Below are 21,959 nucleotides of genomic sequence, written 5' to 3' on the forward strand. Positions count from 1 at the left end.
TAGAGCGACTTGGAGCACTGCCAAATAAAATGCCAACATCTGGTCGAGGGAAGAAAACTTTCTGAAGTTAAAGTTCCAGTAGATTACATTTGAAAACCTTCCCTTACCTTAAAGATGTCGGCCATCTTGCGTTGCTGCGGCAGGGAGCAGTGGTTCTCTATGGACAGGATGACTGGCATGTCGGAGTTGACGAATGCCGACCGGTTAATGGCCTCCACCACATCCTGGTAGCACAAGACTTGTTTTTTTAGACACAAGCCTCTAACGCACAGGAACGACTGCTAAATGTCAAAGATCCTCTATAAGTGGGGACTGATCGGCTATTTTTAAGAACATATTACAAAAAAAACAGTCAAAGAATCTATATGACAGGAGTACTCTGCTGTTTTTGAGAGTCTAAACAAAAACAGTCAGAAATATTTTAAAAAACAAAAGCTTTGCTGTTTTTGAGGAAATACTGCAAAATAGCCAAATATAATCTATATGACAAGTAGAGATGTCCGATAATATCGGCCAATAAATTCTTTAAAAATGTAGTCTCGGAAATTATCTGTATCGGTTTTTTAATTATCGGTATCAGTTTTTTTTTGTTTTGTTTTATTAAATCAACATAAAAAACACAAGATACACTTACAATTAGTGCACCAACCCAAAAAACCTTCCTCCCCCATTTACACTCATTCACACTCATTCACACAAAAGGGTTGTTTCTTTCTGTTATTAATATTCTGGTTCCTACATTATATATCAATATAGATCAATACAGTCTGCAAGGGATACAGTCCATAAGCACACATGATTGTGCGTGCTGCTGGTCCACTAATAGTACTAACCTTTAACAGTTAATTTTACTCATTTTCATTCATTACTAGTTTCTATGTAACTGTTTTATATTGTTTTACTTTCTTTTTATTCAAGAAAATGTTTTTAATTTATTTATCTTATTTTATTTTATTAATTGTTTTAAAAAGGACCTTATCTTCACCATACCTGGTTGTCCAAATTAGGCATAATAATGTGTTAATTCCACGACTGTATATATCGGTCGATATCGGTATCGGTAATTAAGAGTTGGACAATATCGGAATATCGGCAAAAAAGCCATTATCGGACATCCCTAATGACAAGGGTGTTCTGCTGTTTTTGAGCAGCTACTGCCCAAAAAGCTACTCAAAGATTATGACAGGAGCACTCTGCTGTTTTTAAAGACCTACTACAAAACACCAGTCAAAGATTCTCTATATGACAGGAGTGCTCTGCTGTTTTTAAAGATCTAATACAAAAAGCTAGTCAAATATTTTCTGACAGGAGCATTATGTTGTTTTTAAAGACCTACTACAAGGCACTAGTCAAATATCCTTTATGACAGGAGTACTTTGCTGCTTTTAAAGATCTACTGCAAAAACGCGAGTCAAATATTTGCTGACAGATCACTCTGCTACCTACTTTAAAAAACACTCATCAAATATATTTTATATGAAAAGAGCACACTGCTGTTTTTAAAGACCTACTTCAAAAACACTAACCAGAGATCCTTTAATGACAGGAGCACTCTGTTGATTTCAAAGACCTACTACAAAAACGTATGTCAAAAATCCTTCATATGACAGGAGTACTTTGCTGTTTTGGAAGACCAACAACAAAAACACTCGCCAAAGATCTTTTAAATGACAAGAGTACTCTGTTGATTCCAAAGACCTACTACAAAAACGCAAGTCAAAACTCCTTTATATGACAGGAGTACTCTGCTGTTTTTGAAGACTAACTACAAAAACACTCGCCAAAGATCCTTTATATGACAGGAGTACTCTGCTGTTTTTATAGACCTTCTACAAAAACGTACGTCAAAAATCCTTCGTATGACAGGAGTACTCTGCTGTTTTTGAAGACCGACAACAAAAACACTCGCCAAAGATCCTTTTTATGACAGGAGTACTCTGCTGTTTTTAAAGACCTACTACAAAAACGTACGTCAAAAACCCGTCATATGACAGGAGTACTCTGCTGTTTTTGAAGACCAACAACAAAAACACTCGCCAAAGATTCTTTAAATGACAGGAGTACTCTGCTGTTTTTGAAGACCAACTAGAAAAACACTCGCCAAAACTCCTTCATATGACAGGAGTACTCTGCTGTTTTTGAAGACCAACTACAAAAACACTCGCCAAAGATCCTTTATATGACAGGAGTACTCTGTTGATTCCAAAGACCTACTACAAAAACGCAAGTCAAAACTCCTTTATATGACAGGAGTACTCTGCTGTTTTTGAAGACCAACTACAAAAACACTCGCCAAAGATCCTTTATATCACAGGCGTACTCTGTTGCTTTCAAAGACCTACTACAAGAATGTACGTCAAAAATTGTTTATATGACAAGAGTACTCTGCTGTTTTGAAGACCAACTACAAAAACACTCGCCAAAACTCCTTTAAATGACAGGAGTACTCTGCTGTTTTTAGAGCTCTTCTGCAAAAACCCTCGTCAAAGATCCTGGAAATGTCACAACAAAGGTATTCGCGGGCACGGGTGATGGACTTGTTGTCCTTCCTTACCTTGAAAGGTATTTTGGTGGTGAGGGTGTGTCCATGATAGATGACTGGCATGCCGTCATCTCCGTCCCAGCAGTCCAGTTCCACGCTCCTGCAACCTTGCAGCAGCACCTGCAAGAGTAAAACATGAGTACCGCGCACGTCCGTCATGGGGGACGTCTTGTGTTTGTCCACGGACTTGGCTGTAAAGCTCCACAGAGGATTCTCCTTTGAGCTGGTGTCCCGTCAGGTAGGTGTTGTGAGAAGATTCTATGTAGTAGTAGGACAGGGGATACTGGAGCTCATCGAGCTTCATCTGGGATTCCTCGTTCCGAGAGACAAAGTTCTCCTTGTCCATGAGGTACCTGCTCGACGACAACAACCATCAATACTGACACAAAACACTGTGATAATAAATAGGGGTGTCCCGAGACAACTTTTTCCACCCACGACACGATTGCAGCCTTGAGTATCGTCCGATACTAACAATATCCGAAACAATATCAGCACTAATCCTAAATATTTTGGATTTACGTTTGATTAAGTGAAATCAATGATACTGTAGGTATAAAAAAAAGCACTAACCTGTTTGGACTTATGCTGTCTTTAAATTGAAGCGGAGTGTTAACTTTTTTTGGGACGACACCTGGTGGTGCAATAATTCATTAAGTTAAGCTAATGACGCAGTAAGTTGAACAATGCGGACACGTTTGTTACTGTATGTGCAAATATAAATATTCCATCTTCATATATATTGACAAATGTGCTTTACACTGCAATATTGTTCAATTAAGGACACTTATTATGTATGTCTAGCTTGTGTGTTATTGTGTGCTTAGCTGTTGTGTAGCTGCTAGCTCCTAGTGGCCTAGCATGTTTACCTTTTGTAAATGACTTGACTCAAGACCAAGCTTATATGCTTCCCGCAGGACAGACGTGACTATCCATCTTTGCACAAGTAAACGCTGCAGTATTGCTTTTAGAAGGAAGCCGATATCGAAACAATGTGATGTAAATATTGGATCGGAACACCCCTCACAATTGCAATAATACATTGTGTTATAATAATACCGTGCAAAGCCTTCGAAGGACATCCAGCCCATCTGCCTCATGTTTGATGACGGCTCAAACGTCTGCAACACGAATGCATTCATCAGCGTTATTGATCACCACGTTCCTTCCTTTTGTCTGAGCTTTCCTACATCCTTATCCCATTAATTTTTTCCATGACTTCCTGATCAATAATAGCCCACATTTCCTCGTCCCATTCTACACCACAACATCTGTCCACATAAACAAATGCTCAAATATCTCTAAGGAAGTAAAAATAAACAAAGAATGCATAAATTTTTTGATTTACAAATATTTTGTTTTAGCTTTTCATTTGTATTATAATTATATTTATATCTTATTTTTATTTAATGAATATTTCTACTATTTGGCTTTTTTGCGACACTATTTTAACTTGTTTTATTTATTCATAAACTGCAATATTATTTTTGGATATTATTTTAATAATGACGTATCATGTTTCTTAATGGATATTTCTAAATACATATACACACACATACATATATATATATATATATATATATATATGTTGCACAACCTTTTTATATACATTTGACTAATTTATTTAAACATCATTCTGCTTATATTTAGTTGGATCCCGTTAGCTGCAGCAGAAGCTGCTGCTGCTATCATTTCAGAGAGAAATTACGACAATATAGAATCATACAAAGCAAATAATAATGTTTATAAATGTAATAAAAAATGTTACAATACATCACGACGGACAACAATTCTCAAAAAGTACATGAATTACAATCATTTTAAATTGTGTATTTTATGAATGTCAATTTGTAGTTACTGTTTAGCTTTTATGCAGCACACTTAAATAACTGATTCATATTTCATTTATACATATTCAATCATTTTTGTACAATTAAATTATTTTTTTACATTTTCCCAACGCTATTTAAAATACACCTTAATAATGGATTTATACGTATATTTAAAAACAATGTTAATGTATTTTTACCTTTTATTTAAATATGTTTATTTATTTTTCTCTTTCTAACCCCTCCTGCTCCGGCCCGGCTGCACCAAATGATAATATAAATACATTTAATAAAGTCAAATACAAATAAGGCAACAAGAGAAGTATCCTACACTTCTCTTTTGTAAAGTAAATCTGAACAGCCGATATGGGCATCTACATCAACTATATGATTTGCCTGAGAAGCTGTACAGGACAAAAAAACAAACAAACAAAAAAAAAGTTTATTTATTGGGTTTTATTTTTTTATAATTAAAAAATTGCTTCCATGGCCAAAAAAACGAATCCCATTTTACTTTGGTTAACTTCTTAAACTTGAAAGACAGTTTCGAATGTTAATATATTACTTAAAGTGGAACTGCACTTTTTTTTGGAATTTTGCCTATCGTTCACAATCATTACGAAAGACATGACGGATGGATTTTTTTTTTAATGCATTCTAAATCACATCACTTACTGTACAAGGTCTGCTGTTAAGAGGATGCCGACTGCTAGGATGTTCATATATTCCCATTTAGATGAAAACTGTCTCATAATCCTCGCAAAAAAAACGGGGTGGGGGCGGATGAGGGCGAACAAGCGCTTTTCGTGTCGTTCTTGCCAGGTCCAAGTCCTTGTCAGATTACCTACCCAGACGTCTCATGTCCAGGTGAGATGCATGATTTATGATCTACAATAAACTTACAGGCATACTTGCCAACCCTCCCGGATTTTCCGGGAGACTCCCGAAATTCAGCGCCTCTCCCGAAAACCTCCCGGGACAAATTTTCTCCCGAAAATCTCCCGAAATTCAGGCGGAGCTGGAGGCAGTTAGTTGCAAATCTTGCTTTATCGATTGCACACAGCCAATCCAACACAAAACAAACTAGTCCCTCACCTATTAAAGGGCCACACACACAAATAACGCTACTCTCATAACAGCTTGTAAGTTCCAAGCCGCAGCTGCGATTGGACCTGGATAGCCTCCAGGAAGAAGAAGCAAAGATTGACCAGTTTTGGGCCATGCGAGGGAGAGATGGAAGATTCCAGACTCTAATGCATTTGATGAAAGCACTTTTGTGCGTGCCACACATCAATGCATCATCAGAGAGGGTGTTCAGCATGGTTAGAAAAATAGTGACAGAGAATAGAACAAGGATGGACAATTCAACCCTTAACTCAACAATGAGTAGATGAGTGTTATGTGTGTGTATATGTGTAAATAAATGAAGACTGAAATTCAAGTATTTATTTTATTTATATATACATATATATATATAATAAAATAAATATATATATATATATATATATATATATATATATGAATTACTTGACTTGGTGAATTCTAGCTGTAAATATACTCCTCCCCTCTTACCCACGCCCCCGACCACGCCCCGAAATCGGAGGTCTCAAGGTTGGCAAGTATGCTTACAGGGAGCAAGGAAGCGAGAAAGCAGCGGACCACTCAATGATGTAAACATAGGCACACATGCTAGTGATCACGGCGCCGCTATAAATAGTTTGAGGTAGAGCTTATAATAACAAAATCACTAATACTTGGTTAATATTCAAGTCACAAAATGTAAATTTTAAGATTTTATGGGAGGAATAATGGAGTTCCAATCGGCTCCGCTGTAAGCAGACTTTTATTTACTTTTATTTAGAAGTTAGAATGCATCATGTCTTTCATAATGACTGTGAACGATAGGCAACATTTTATTTTTTATTTTTTAAATTGTAGTTCCCCTCTAAAACCTTGCCTGTGCAGTTAACTAGGGTTTTATGCTGGCCACAGTTCAGATTATTTCCTATGGGGAAATCATATATCATGTATTATCGCTCACCTGTATAATGCTGAGAATTTCATCGTAGCTCAGGTGCTCCCTTTGGCAGTTCACCAGGAAGTCGTTGAGCTGAGGTATAGCCAAGCCCAGCACGCCTAGCGAGGCGCTCTCCACGCCCGTCCCGTTGGTCACGATGCTGGCCGCCGCGATGGCGTCCGAGATCTGCTTCTGGTTGTCGGACATGTGCTGCCTCGTGCGGATGAACAGGTCCAGGTCGGAGCCGTTGCGAGTTAGAAGGTCTAGAGAGGAGGAAGGAAGGAGATGTAGGTACGATGTAGATGTTCAGGATGCTCGCTAGTAAGTTAATGCGTACCAAGGTCTGGTTGGAGTCCCACGTCTCTGTCGTCGATCTTTAGGCTGGTGTAAAGAGGAGCAGACTCTGGAGTGGCTCGACTGCAGGGGACGGCGTAGGTGTCGAAAAGCTCTTTCAGGTCCTTCCTGCTCCGAATGCTGCAGGAAAAAACACAGCTAACATTTAATGATACTAAAATGATCATCAACTGTAATTATTACTATGATTTATGTAGATATACGTATCAACCCGAATATAAGAGGACCCTGACTATAAAGCAATGCCCCTTTTTTCCAAGACATGTTAGACAAAAAAAGGCAAAATTTGTTTAAAGATATATATTTTTTACAAAAATCACTGAATATTGGATATCATTTATTTATTTATTTTAGGACGACTCGTCTTTTTTCGAACTTCCTAACAACCAAGACAACACAACTACACTTCTTAACAGCGAGTGAGCGACAGGAAGAAAAGCTCAGAAAAGTCGTTTGGCACAACCTGCATGTATAAATCTCTCGACCCCAAATAAAAAAAATGTCTTTATCAGACGTTTTTCTTATGATATAAACAATGTCCATCATGACTCTTCTGTTTGCAAACACACTTTTTTCCCCAGAGACTCTGTAGCTGGGATGACATCTGCTGCCGTAAGGGCTCTAGAGGTCACTGGTGTGTGAGTGACAGGAAGGAAAGCTCTGAGAATCTGCATGGGGAGAAGTCGTTTGGCACCACCAGTTAGTTGACATGTATAAATGTGTAGGCCCCGGATAGGAGACTCGTCTTTTTCAGACTTCCTGACAACCAACACATTACTTCTTCACAGCGGGTGAGCAACAGGAAGAAAAGCCCAAAAAGAAGCCGTTTAGCACAAGCTGCTGATCTGCATGTAAAAATCTCGAGGCCCCAAAAGTGAAAACTGCATTTTTCAGACTTTTTTATTATAATATGAAACATTTGAATCATAACTCCTCTTCTATTTGCAAACAGCAGGTCTGTAGCTGTGATGATGCGCTGCTTCAACATCTACACTTGTCACTGGTGCGTGAGTGACAAGAAGAAAAGCTCTGAGAGAAGCTGCTTGGGGAGAGGTAGTTTGCCGCCACCAGTTAGTTTACATCTATAAATCTCTACACCCAGAATATGGGACTCCTCTCTTTCAGACTTCTTAACAACCAACACGACGACGCTTCTTCACAACGAGTGAGCGTCAGGAAGAAAAGCTCAGAAAAGTTGTTTGGCGCAACGTGCTGATTTGCATGTATAAATCTCTAGGCCTCAAATACAGCACGAAACCAGTCTTCTTCAGACTTTTTTCTTATAAAATAAAAATTTGCATCCTAACTCCTCTTCTGTTTGCTAACCTTTTTTTTAGCGAGTCTGTAGCGCTAATGACATCTGCTGCTATGAACTCGCCACAGGTGACTGATGTGTGTGAGTGACAAGAAAAAAAACCCAGAGAGAATTTCTTGGGGATAAGTGGTTAGGTGTCACCAGCTGGTTAACATCAAATCTCTAAACCCAGAGTATGAAACATGTCTTTTTTGTCTGGGTAATTACAATCATATGTAGTTAGCATTTTTGTATAACTTATATTGGTTATTTGTAGAGATGTTCGATAATATCGGCCGATAAATGCTTTAAAATGTAATATCGGAAATTATCGGTATCGGTTTCAAAATTATTGGTATCGGTTTCAAAAAGTAAAATTTATGACTTAAAGGCACTGCCTTTGCGTGCCGGCCCAGTCACTTAATATGTACGGCTTTTCACACACACAAGTGAATGCAAATCATACTTGGTCAACAGCCATACAGGTCACACTGAGGGTGGCCGTATAAACAACTTTAACACTGTTACAAATATGCGCCACACTGTGAACCCATACCAAACAAGAATGACAAACACATTTCGGGAGAACATCCGCACCGTAACACAACATAAATACAACAGAACAAATACCCAGAACCCCTTGCAGCACTAACTCTTCCGGGACGCTACAATATACACCCCCCCCCACACACCTCAACCCCGCCCCCCCAACCCTGCCCACCTCAACCTCCTCATGCTTTCTCAGGGAGAGCATGTCCCAAATTCCAAGCTGCTGTTTTGAGGCATGTTAAAAAAAATAATGCACTTTGTGACTTCAATAATAAATATGGCAGTGCCATGTTGGCATTTTTTTTCCATAACTTGAGTTGATTTATTTTGGAAAACCTTGTTACATTGTTTAATGCATCAAGTGGGGCATCGCAACAAAATTAGGCATGATAATGTGTTAATTCCACGACTGTATATATCGGTATCGGTTGATATCGGAATCGGTAATTAAGAGTTGGACAATATCGGAATATCGGCAAAAAAGCCATTATCGGACATCTCTATTTATTTGTCTATTTTCACATTGCTATTAGTCAGGGTTAATCCGCAAAAGGAAGAAGCACTAAATGTGTGTACCTGAATGATTTGAAGAGCTCCACAAACTCGATGAAGCTCATGGTGCTGTCAGAGATCATTAGGTTCTGGAAGCCTTTGAAGCATCCTTTGCCACGGCCGTGCCAAGACCTGCTGCTCCACGCCCTTCAAGCCAGAAACATCACATTGAAATGAAAGCTTAAAGCACCATTCTTCACTGTGGACATACTGTATGTACCCTGGCTGTGCCTTGGAGGTCCCTGAGAGGACCGGAGAAGATTGTGGACGGGATTGGTTGGAGCTCGCCATGCTGGAGGATGAGGAGGACGAGGAGGAAGATGCCAGCAGTCCCGGACTTCCTTTAGAGGACAGGGAGAACGGCCCAGGGAAGCTGTCATCTGTGGAGGATGAAGATGATTGATGGACGTTTTGAAAAGGCAACACATATATCTCCCTTTTGTCTGCAATTGTGTAACCTGGATCTTCCTGGTCTATGCTGTCTGACTCCGGTCCATTCCGATACAATCCCTCTTTGCAGCTGCGGGTTTTCCTGGACACCATCTCGTCATCTGTGGCATCCCCGCTGTCTCCCTGCGTCCATATTAAATTTGATATGCTGAATAAATAGCTCCCAGAATGTGGCTATTTAAGTACTGACCCGCACAAGAACCTTCTTCTTCTTCTTGGTCTTGTCATTGATGCCCAGGGGACTGTTTTTAGGTGCTGCAGACTTGTCTCCTCCACTTGCTCCCATGTTCCACCTGCGCCCTCCAAACAGCTCAATAGCGTGGGCCAACGTCGGCCCCTCGTATCGACCCTCCTCCTGGCAGACATAGACATTCAGAGAATAGGATTAGATTATGTACAATTTAAATGTACATAATTGCATGAATACGTATGTTATACCTGATACAGACTGACATACTGCCTCCTGAGCCACTGCAGCCTTTGGTCTGGAAACTTCTTCATCTTGCGGGTGGCATTCACCAACTCTGACAGTCCTTTGTACAACATTTGCGTGGTGTGGTTGGGGGCTACAAAGTGCAGCAGTCTGTTGGAAGATAACATAAAGTACAACCATACAGTCAAATTAAATGCAATAGCAGATCAACACAAAGTAAAGTAGTTAAATAACGTAACACAACCTAACTTTACCGACATAATGTTGAGCAACGCAACATAGCATATGAACGTAACCTAATGTAAACAAATGTGATGGAAGGGAACAGAAGTTGAACTCAACTAACCTAACAAAACGTACAGTAACGCAACATAACGTAGCATAACATAACGTTGAGTAACGCGACAGAACGAAACCTAAACTAAAACAAATTCATGTAACGCAATGCAAGATAGCGTACGAACGCAACCTAACATGACCAAACGTGACAGAACAGAACCTGAACTAATCTAACCTAATGAAACTCAACGCACAAAACGTAAAGTAATGCAACGTAACCTAACATAATGTAGCGTAACAGAATATAAAGTATGCAAAGGGACCTAACCTAAACTAACCAACATAACTTAATGTAACCCAACGCCACATAGCATTCGAAGGAAACCTATCGTGACCAAACAAGAGAACCTGAACTAAAATAACAAAAGGCAACACAACTAATTGTAAAGTAATGCAATGTAAAATAAGATAACCTAGGCCAATAGAATGCAAAGTATGCCAACGGACATAAACTAACTTAACTAATATAATTTAATGTAACTCAACACAACATAGCGTACAAATGTAACCAAACATGATGGAACGAAACAGAACCTCAACAAAACTGACCAAAGGAAACGCAAATAAATGTAAAGTAATGCAACGTAACGTAGCATAAACAGAACGTTAAGTATGCAAAGGGACCTAACCTAAACTAAGAGAATTTAATGTAACACAACACAACATAGAATAACAGGATGTAAAGTAATGCAGCGGAACAAAGCCTCAACTAACATAACTTAATGTACCGCAATGCAACATACCGTACCAAAGTAACCTAATGTAACCAAACGTGACAGAATGGGAAAAAACATCAACTAAAGTAACACAACGAAACACAGCAAAAAGTAAGTTAATGCAGCCTGACGTAACAAAACATAGCGTAACAAAACGTAAAGTATGCAATGTTACCTAACATTAACTAACTAACAGAACCTAACAAAACAAACCATAGCGTAGGAACAAAACCTAACGTAACCAAACCTAAACTAACGTGACATAGCGCTACGGATCGGAACAGAACAGAACTTGACCTACAGTAAATTCTGGACTATAAGCCGCTACTTTTTTTCCCCACACTTTGGACTCTGAGGCTTACAGTGTGTCTTATTTATGGATTTTTCATCGCTGATGATTATAATAAAACGTTTTCCAAAACAAAAAACAAGCAAATACAATGAGAAGGTGTTTTATTGTTTGGGCTATAGCGGCATCTTTTGGACGAGTACGCTCACTGCAGGTGTTGTAGTGTCCTTCCATTTACCGGTAGGGCTTTTTTTTTTCTTCTTTCTCCCGACCACAGTGCCGTTCAGTCTTCCAGCTGTCCATTGCGTTTCTCTCGTATGGATTCTTCATTCATTACTTCAAGCAATGTTTGTAAGTTTTACGATATAACTTAAACTGTATATACTTACTAAACCGTCCCATGTGTCACGTCTGTAGAGTGTTTTCAAGCATATTTGTACGTGCTATCGTAATTGTAATGACGCTAGCTTGTTAGCAATAGCTAATATGCTAACACGTTTAGGGGTGTCTGTATTGGTGTTATTACCTTACAACGACATTCTTTTTTGTATTGTTTCAGTTTCGCAAATTCCACAGTAAATTCACCGAGATGTCACTGTGGAGTTGAGTCTGTTTAGCTGATTGGATAGCAAGCTTTCGCAGCGAGTGGGTCCATGACCATGACTTCTGTTATGTATGATCAGCTGTTTTACTGCCGAGTTAAAGAAACCGTTTGGAAACAAATCTGCGACTTATAGTTCAGTGCAGCTAACATATGGAAAAATATATTTTTTCACTACAATTTTGTGGTTGTAACTAATATACCAGTGTGCTCTATAGTCTGGAAAAGACAAACTAATGCAACGCTATGCAACACAATGTAACGTAATGTAACATAATGTAACTTAACGTAACACAGTGTAAAAAAATAAATAATGTAACGCATTGCAATTCAACAGAATGTAACGTAACGCAATATACAGGAATGTAACATCAAACAAATGTAAGTTAAAAAAAAAGCAAATATTATATAGATAAGTTCAACAAAAGAGGTCCAGACCTGTTATCAGTGGTATTGAGCCCGTAAAGAATGCTGAGGCCGTTCTCCTCCACCGTCATCTGGCTCAGTTTGTTCTGCAAACACACGGTGTGGACGTCCACTCCCTGGTGACCCAGAAAGACGGCCTGCAAGTTGAAACACAAAATGAAACCTGGTTGACATGATGCGCATAAAACAGCTACAGCATGATTGGAAAAGAACACATGGCAGCACACCTTCACCACTGCCAGGTCCAGCAGGCCCTCAGCCAGTCCTGCTACCACAGCTTGACCCATCCCCAGTGGTGGCTCTGTGGGGGAGACCCCTCCACTCTGAGGCTTCACTGCCATTTAGCAACATTTACAGTATGTTTGTCACAGGAAATTGACATGAATTCACATTAACAAGCAGCCAATATTGGCCACTAAACATGATAGGAAAAGACAATTAGAGCAGTTTATGGTGTATGCGATCGTTTCACAGATAACAGCGTCTCATTACTCACCCCAAGTGAGCGTGGTGTTGTCAGGCTGGAGTCTCAGCAGACATCGAGCCGTCAGGTGGCTGTCCTGCTCGTAGTGGATGACTGTGGCTCCCTGCAGCAGGAACTGGTGAACATCTGGTTGTAGCGACAACACGTACCTTAAAAAAACAATACAATGATGGAAGTGTGTGTCAGGTTCACTTTGTATGTGTTTGGATTGAGGTCAAGCTTATATTTATAACACTTAAGAGGTTTTTTGTTTTCCTACCAGGGAATGAGCTCAGTGCCGTGGCAGAAGGCTCTGTGCGTCTCCTCGGTCCCTTGAAACTCCATCTCATTAGGTGCAGCCTCCGATGAAAGCTCGCTTTCAGAGTCGGACAGGTCCCCCAACATGAACCTGACGACAGAACGGATAAAAATTCACCATGTGCCTTTGTAAAGGCAGAACATCGTATCTCCTTTCTATGTGCTACAGCCTATCAAGGTGTCTCTTGGGAACAAATAATACTTAGCAAAAAAAAAAAAAAGTACTTAGCAAGACATAAATACAATTAAGGGAACGCAAAAATTAAATCACACTTTAAGGATATCAATCTGTCCAGTAAGGAAGAAAATATCCACAAGGAGACTCATCAGCAGCACGGCCAAACATTGTGGGGAGTGCATACAGGCACATGGAGTGCATACACACATTATGGTGTTGAATTCACGGCAGTTGGATCATGCTGCATCTCATTTTTCCACTTTAATTCTTTTTTTCTCATAATTTAACCTTTCGCGTAAAATTCTCCCTTTGAAATAGTGCATTTTTTCTTAATACAATCAAGATGTTTGTCCTTTGCAGCATTATAGTTCATACACTAAAATATGACTTATTTGTTCATTCAAATTACATTGTTTCCTTTTTTCAGTCTTTTTTTTAAATATTTTTTTTAGTATTTCTCTCAAAATATTATTTCCCCCAATGAAATTATGACAGCAACAAAGCCAAGCAGTTTAATAAGCTGTATCTTGTTTTTCCACTTTATTTTTATTTATTTTTTTTTACAACCATTCCACTTGATTTCTCTAAAAAAAATTATATAATTATGATTTCCCCCCCCACTTTTTCCCCATAAAGTTATGACTTTTTGTAATATTACACTTTTTCCTCATATCATTGAGACTGTTTCCCTTTCCCCTGAATAATTATAAAGTTAGTTAAAGTACCACTAGGTGTGGTGAAATTACCCTCTGCATTTGACCCATCCCCTTGTTCCACCCCCTGGGAGGTGAGGGGAGCAGTGAGCAGCAGTGGTGGCCGCGCTCGGGAATCATTTTGGTGATTTAACCCCCAATTCCAACCCTTGATTCTGAGTGCAGAGCAGGGAGGCAATGGGTCCCATTTTTATAGTCTTTGGTATGACTCACGACCTACCGATCTCAGGGCGGACACTCTAATCCAGTGGTTCTTAACCTTGTTGGAGGTACCAAACCCCACCAGTTTCATATGTGCATTCACCGAACTCGAACCGTAATCATAAAATGATGTTATTATATTAAAGAAATACTAATAAAGGTATATTTTACAAACAGAAAGTTACAGGAATGTACATATGATCCCATGTTTACATCTCATTGTGCAACATGTGAATGTTTTAGTGGGAACTAAATGCGATATCTAAAAGGGGTACACATTATTTCCAAAGTAGGACCCCCCACCCAGACATATAATACTAGTACACAGCTCATGAAAAACAATATGTTATAGTCATTGTAAGTGGGCCAAAACACTTATATTAGAAAATAATCTCATGGAAACGACTGCTGCCATTTGATTACAACAATAAAACATTGAACTTGTTATTTAGTCAGGTTTGGGACAGGTGTGCTGCAGGTCTGACGTCGCTCACATGTGCTCCACTGAATGCTCAAGGAGTTTTTGCGTTTGCTCACACATGGAAAATTAGAGGGAACATTGTTTGAGAGTATCAATAATATGCCGACAGGGAGAAGTTTTTATTTACACGATGAGTCGGGCGTGTCTTGACTTCCGCGGCGGAGGCTCTGCCGAACCCCTGAGGCCGACTCACCGAACCCCTAGGGTTCGATCGAATCCAGGTTAAGAACCACTGCTCTAACCACAAGGACACTCACTGAGCAGGCTCAATTATGCTCTTTTCTTTCATTGTACCTTTTTCCAATGTTTTCACATTTTTATTTTTTCTGTTGCAATATTACATTTTGTGCCCATAAAATGATGACAGGTGCATGGTTAAATGGTGTTGGGAGTGCATACAAGCACATGAAGTGCATACATTAATTCACAGCAGTTGGATCAGGCTGCATCTAATTTTTCCACTTGTATTCCCCTATTAGGAACATTCCACATTTTCTCTTGAAATTGTTACTTTTTCTTCATATATAATATTGGACACTGGACACTTTCTATTATTTCTCATAATTCAACAGTTTTTCCTGTAGATTTCTACCTTGTATTATTGCATTTTTTTCCCTCATATAATATTTTTCCTCATAGTTTCTATTACATTATACTCATATGCCATTTTACATATAAAACAATTTTCCCATATTTTTTTCTTTTTTCCTTATATCGTGAAGACTTTTTCCCTTTAACATTATACTTTTTACCTGAAAAATGTGTCTTTTTTCTTCGTAACGTTACATCTTTTTCTATTCTCCCTCCCCACACACACAATATTACATGTTTCACCCATTACATTACGATATGACAGAAGCGTGGCTAAAAGCTGTAAGGAGTGCATACAAGCACATGAAGTGCATACACACGTTGAGTTAATTCACAGCAGTTGGATGAGGCGGTATTTATATTTTTACACCTTAAGTATCAGGACTTTTTAAATAATTCAGGTTTCTCATGGTGGTGTATCTGCCGCATTACACTATGTAACCAGTAACGACTGGAATACCTCAACAGGGATGCTAGTGTGCTTAATCGCAACATCTACAGGGAGACAAAATGCATCAAAATGCAACGTGGAAACAACAGCAGCTGATTGAGAACGCGTCATGAGCCACCGCAAAAAGAGTCAAGACCATGCTGATGTTCATCATAAACCCTGAAAGCCCACAGGCACAGGCACAACCCACACTTACGAGACGGGTTTTGATTCTTGAGACGTCCTAAATGATTTGGAACTGGAATAGGAGAAAGGGAAAAAGAAGCAGGAGGACTTCTTAGTGTTATCCAGTGCACTAACATGAAACAATAACTCAGTCATAGACAAAACAGCAGAAGATAATCCAGGTTTCCTTTACACAAACACCACCAAGCCACGCTGCATCCAAACTCCGTCTTGTGTCATCGTCTCCGTGCCATCAGAGCGCTGAAAAGGACCAGAGCTCCTTCCTCCTTCCTGCCCTGACAACCCGCTATCGTTATTCTCTTTGACACCAGAACATCTTCTTTTCTCGCAAACAAACTGGGGCCGACGCACTGCATGTTTTACACTGTGAGAGTAACCTGGAGTCAATCAAAGATAATGTGTTTCCTTGTGTATTGGCAAGGCCCATGTATTTACTCAACTGCAGAGAGTTCCAGGCATCTATGACATCAGAACTCGCTCTGCACTTGATCTCGACACTCAGCTTTACAATATGCCTTTAAAGAAATTCAAATACTGACTGATAGCGGTAGCGGTCCCTGAGGGAGTTGTTTCTGGATGCCGGGGCCGTCCCGGAAGAAGACTGAGGACCGCTGGAGGCATCCTCGGGATCCTCCGCCTCCAAACTGCGATTGCACGACCTACCAAGCAGGACGGGAGAATCAAGCGTCAGTAATGATAAGACTCAGTCAGTAAGTGTAGTTGCAGGATGCCGCGTACCTAATTATCTGCAGGATGTTGTTGACTGTGGTTTCCTTCTCCGGCACGTGAAGACCGTCTGGGCCAGAGCGGGACATGAAGTTATGCTGGCCGGTGTAGTCGGACACAAACTGGGACAGCAAGGGAGGGTTATTCATGAGTTTGCTGGATGACTTGTGTGTTTGGTGTGTACCTCAATTGTGTCCTCCGCGTTATCAACAGGAGGTTTGAGGCTGATGAAGCTTGCGGTGCCATCTAATGCGTCGCTCAGCTCCTTCAGGAACACCCCGCAGAAAGGTACCACCTACGTTTGGAGGTTTCAAATGAGCACAAGAAAGACTACAAAAACAAAAACCATAGAGTTCACCATACTTGCCAATCCTCCCGGATTTTCCGGGAGACTCCCGAAATTCAGCGCCTCTCCCGAAAACCTCCCGGGACAAATTTTCTCCCAAAAATCTCCCGAAATTCAGGCCGAGCTGGAGGCCACGCCCCCTCCAGCTCCATGCGGACCTGACCTGTTTTCACGTCCACTTTCCCACAATATAAACAGCGTGCATGCCCAATCACGTTATAACTGTAGAATGATCGAGGGCGAGTTCTTGGTTTCTTATGTGGGTTTATTGTTAGGCAGTTTCATTAACGTCCTGCCAGCGCGGTAACAACACACAACAACAGCAGTCACGTTTTCGTCTACCGTAAAGCAGTTCGTCTGCCGTAAACAGCAATGTTGTGACACTCTTAAACAGGGCAATATTGCCATCTATGTCACGGCCCAGACGCACACCAGTGCGCAATCATCTGGGAGGCGCGCTGAGCGCACCTCCAAGCGTCACTCAAGCTACTGCGTTCCATCTTCAATCAACACACCCGGCACTGATGAGAGGGACGACTACTTAAACAACCGCCACCATAGATCCTTTGCCAGAACGTAGCAATCTGTACATCGTACCCTCCCTGTGTGCATCCCCGGGTCACGCTGTGTGTCGTGTGCTTCTGGATCTTCCCTGTCTTCCTCGTGCTTCCTGGTTCTCGACTCCTCGCTCGCCCCCGGACTACGACGACTCTCTCCTGCCTCCCGACCACGCTTCACAACAAGGAAACGAAGCAGAAGAACGAGGAAGATACAGCCGTGGCGATGCCGATGACGAGTAAGATGAAGAAATACGCTTATAAGTTCCAAGCCGCAGCTGCGATTGGACCTGGATAGCCTCCGGGAAGAAGTAGTGGACTACCAAGTGCTTGGCAGTGAAGATCTTCCTCAGGAAGCAAAGATTGACCGGTTTTGGGCCATGCTAGGGAGAGATGGAAGATTCCAGACTCTAGCGCATTTGATGAAAGCACTTTTGTGCGTGCCACATAGCAATGCATCATCAGAGAGGGTGTTCAGCATGGTTAGAAAAATAGTGACAGAGAATAGAACAAGGATGGACAATTCAACCCTTAACTCAACAATGAGTGTTATATGTGTGTATATGTGTAAATAAATGAACACTGAAATTCAAGTATTTCTTTTATTTATTTATATATATATATATATATATATATATATATATATATATATATATATATATATATATATATATATATATATATATATATATCTAGAATTCACTGAAAGTCAAGTATTTCATATATATATATATATATATATATATATATATATATATATATATATATATATATATATATATATATAAGAAATACTTGACACTTGGTGAATTCTAGCTGTAAATATACTCCTCCCCTCTTAACCATGCCCCGCCCCCAACCACGCCCCCCGCCCCACCCCCGACTACGCCCCTCCCCCTCCCCACCCCACACCTCCTGAAATCGGAGGTCTCAAGGTTGGCAAGTATGGAGTTCACGGTTACTCACTTTGCATCCTGGGATGTTAAGCGCTCTGGTTACCACCTTCTTGTACTCCGAGGAGGACTCGTGCTGCGCCATGGCGTCTTTCAGGCTTCTCATGGTCTCGATGTCGGACTGGTCCATGAACTGCCACATCTTCAGCACCTTGCGGGATCTGTGAAAGGACAAAACACCACATGAAGGACGGATGTTGGCTAAACTGACATCCATGATGGGCTACTGAAGAGGCCCTGAGAAGCTCCGTCAGCAACATTGTTACATCCGCAGTGCAGGAAGGCGTGTTTCATATTCCCTTTTGCACAGCTATTCATTAAAACAAAACAATCATATTTGTTTCATTTTGCTAAATGTTTGATGATGAAAACTTTCTTTATTTACACACAAACAACTATCATTTTCTTTTCTATTTGGTCTATTTTTGGTTTGTAACTCAATGCATGCAACATCTTGCATGCATTGCATCATGCAATGTATGCAAATAATCTGAACCTTTTTTGTTAACGCTTACACTTTTCTATAAACAATTGTACTTTTATGGCTCTTGTGTAATCCTATATTAGCATAGCTGTTGAATGTGTGTATTTCCCTTTGCCTTAATAATGTACGTGTATCAAAAGCGTTTTGAAATTTTAGACCCCAGGAGGAATAGCAACTACTAATGCAGCAGCTAATTAACAACCAAACCATTTGTTTTACTTGCAGGTGAAATGTAGTGACTGTTTTAATCCAACAGATGGGGGATGACCATTATGAAACACACATGGTATCAGTGTAGTGCCGATACAGGGAGTGAGTGTGCCAAACACTCACTGAGATGTATTTACCAAATCACTAGTAAAATGGAATGTGAAAATTGTATATTTTAACACTGTTGAGTTCTTCGGGAGATGGTCACCGTCAGACACTTCAGCTTACTTACAGGAAGTCACTCTTTATGTTGTTTAATGTGTGTGTGTGTTGCGATGTAATATGTGTCTGCACCATTACTGTATTTAGTAGTGGTGCTTAAAAAATCGATTGCCATGCGAATCACGATTATTTTTCCCATTCTAAATGGATTCATATATTTTTTAATATTTTACTCTTTTTTTAAATAAAAAAATAAAAAAATTAAGAATACATTTTTAATAAGACGTTTTTAAGCCATCTCCATGCTTACACGCAGTGCGTATACGTCAGCCATAAAAAGGAGGTTTTTGTAACCTATAACCTGTTTGAAAAGGTTTTATTACAGTTACTAACCAAATTATACAGTGCGAGAATCTGTTTGAATCGAGCATAGATTCCGAATACAATCTTCATCCAAAGTATCAAAATCGGATCGAATAGTGAGGTGACCAAAAATTCCCACTTCTAGTAATTAGTATTCTTTCTAGTGGGATTCAAGAGATATATATATATATATATATATATATATATATATATATATATATATATATATATATATATACATACACACACACACACACACACAGGTAAAAGCCAGTAAATTAGAATATTTTGAAAAACTTGATTTATTTCAGTAATTGCATTCAAAAGGTGTAACTTGTACATTATATTTATTCATTGCACACAGACTGATGCATTCAAATGTTTATTTCATTTAATTTTGATGATTTGAAGTGGCAACAAATGAAAATCCAAAATTCCGTGTGTCACAAAATTAGAATATTGTGTAAGGGTTAAATTTTGAAGACACCTGGTGCCACAAACTAATCAGCTGATTAACTCAAAACACCTGCAAAGGGCTTTAAATGGTCTCTCAGTCCAGTTCTGAAGCCTACACAAACATGGGGAAGACTTCAGATTTGACAGCTGTCCAAAAGGCAACCATCGACACATTGCACAAGGAGGGAAAGACACAAAAGGTTATTGCTGAAGAGGCTGGCTGTTCTCAGAGCTCTGTGTCCAAACACATTAATGGAGAGGCAAAGGGAAGGAAAAACTGTGGTCAGAAAAAGTGTACAAGCGATAGGGATCACCGCGCCCTGGTCAAGATTGTGAAAAAAAACCCATTCAAAAATGTGGGGGAGATTCAGAAGGAGTGGACAGCTGCTGGAGTCAGTGCTTCAAGATCCACCACCAAGAGACGCTTGAAAGACATGGGTTTCAACTGCCGCATACCTCGTGTCAAGCCACTGTTGACCAAGAAACAGCGCGAAAAGCGTCTCACCTGGGCTAAGGAAAAAAAGAGCTGGACTGCTGCTGAGTGGTCCAAAGTCATGTTTTCTGACGAAAGCAAATTTTGCATTTCCTTTGGAAATCGAGGTCCCAGAGTCTGGAGGAAGACAGGAGAGGCACAGGATCCACGTTGCCTGAAGTCTAGTGTAAAGTTTCCACCATCAGTGATGGTTTGGGGTGCCATGTCATCTGCTGGTGTCGGTCCACTCTGTTTCCTGAGATCCAGGGTCAACGCAGCTGTCTACCAGCAAGTTTTAGAGCACTTCATGCTTCCTGCTGCTGACCTGCTCTATGGAGATGGAGATTTCAAGTTCCAACAGGACTTGGCGCCTGCACACAGCGCAAAATCTACCCGTGCCTAGTTTACGGACCATGGTATTTCTGTTCTAAATTGGCCCGCCAACTCCCCTGACCTTAGCCCCATAGAAAATCTGTGGGGTATTGTGAAAAGGAAGATGCAGAATGCCAGACCCAAAAACGCAGAAGAGTTGAAGGCCACTATCAGAGCAACCTGGGCTCTCATAACACCTGAGCAGTGCCAGAAACTCTTCGACTCCATGCCACGCCGCATTAACGCAGTAATTGAGGCAAAAGGAGCTCAAACCAAGTATTGAGTATTGCACATGCTCATATTTTTCATTTTCATACTTTTCAGTTGGCCAACATTTCTAAAAATGCCTTTTTTGTATTAGCCTTAAGTAATATTCTAATTTTGTGACACACGGAATTTTGGATTTTCATTTGTTGCCACTTCAAATCATCAAAATTAAATGAAATAAACATTTGAATGCATCAGTCTGTGTGCAATGAATAAATATAATGTACAAGTTACACCTTTTGAATGCAATTACTGAAATAAATCAAGTTTTTCAAAATATTCAAATTTACTGGCTTTTACCTGTATATATATGGCAGCAGTTAAAGGGTTATGTTTAAAAGCTCATACCAGCATTCTTCCCTGCTTGGCACTCAGCATCAAGGGTTGGAATTGGGGGTTAAATCACCAAAAATTATTCCCGGGTGCGGCGCCGCTGCTGCCCACTGCTCCCCTCACATCCCAGGGGGTGAGCAAGGGGATGGGTCAAATGCAGATGACAAATTTCACCACACCTAGTGTGTGTGTGACAATCATTGGTACTTAAACTTAACTTTAACTTTACACATACAAACTGTAGCACACAAAAAAGCACATTTAATAAAAAAAACGTTATTATGG

General features: G+C 40.1%; 1 protein-coding gene across 1 annotated transcript in view; it reads right to left on the bottom strand.

Moving 5' to 3' along the window:
* Nucleotides 1-21,959, bottom strand: part of plce1 (phospholipase C, epsilon 1) — a 141,480-nt gene that overhangs the window by 22,420 nt on the left and 97,101 nt on the right. The window contains exons 11-29 of the mRNA XM_061966740.1: nucleotides 18,569-18,716; nucleotides 16,884-16,994; nucleotides 16,712-16,821; nucleotides 16,513-16,632; nucleotides 13,135-13,263; nucleotides 12,888-13,024; nucleotides 12,619-12,725; nucleotides 12,404-12,528; nucleotides 10,026-10,170; nucleotides 9,778-9,942; nucleotides 9,596-9,710; nucleotides 9,358-9,517; nucleotides 9,162-9,284; nucleotides 6,726-6,862; nucleotides 6,413-6,651; nucleotides 3,602-3,663; nucleotides 2,730-2,895; nucleotides 2,555-2,662; nucleotides 108-224 (exon numbers count right to left, since the gene is read on the bottom strand). Coding sequence (XP_061822724.1) covers nucleotides 108-224; nucleotides 2,555-2,662; nucleotides 2,730-2,895; nucleotides 3,602-3,663; nucleotides 6,413-6,651; nucleotides 6,726-6,862; nucleotides 9,162-9,284; nucleotides 9,358-9,517; nucleotides 9,596-9,710; nucleotides 9,778-9,942; nucleotides 10,026-10,170; nucleotides 12,404-12,528; nucleotides 12,619-12,725; nucleotides 12,888-13,024; nucleotides 13,135-13,263; nucleotides 16,513-16,632; nucleotides 16,712-16,821; nucleotides 16,884-16,994; nucleotides 18,569-18,716 — 2,524 coding nt within the window. The remainder of the gene's footprint in view (nucleotides 1-107; nucleotides 225-2,554; nucleotides 2,663-2,729; nucleotides 2,896-3,601; nucleotides 3,664-6,412; nucleotides 6,652-6,725; nucleotides 6,863-9,161; nucleotides 9,285-9,357; nucleotides 9,518-9,595; nucleotides 9,711-9,777; nucleotides 9,943-10,025; nucleotides 10,171-12,403; nucleotides 12,529-12,618; nucleotides 12,726-12,887; nucleotides 13,025-13,134; nucleotides 13,264-16,512; nucleotides 16,633-16,711; nucleotides 16,822-16,883; nucleotides 16,995-18,568; nucleotides 18,717-21,959) is intronic.

Source organism: Nerophis lumbriciformis, linkage group LG11, assembly GCF_033978685.3.
Source record: "Nerophis lumbriciformis linkage group LG11, RoL_Nlum_v2.1, whole genome shotgun sequence".
NCBI classification, from domain to species: domain Eukaryota; kingdom Metazoa; phylum Chordata; class Actinopteri; order Syngnathiformes; family Syngnathidae; genus Nerophis; species Nerophis lumbriciformis.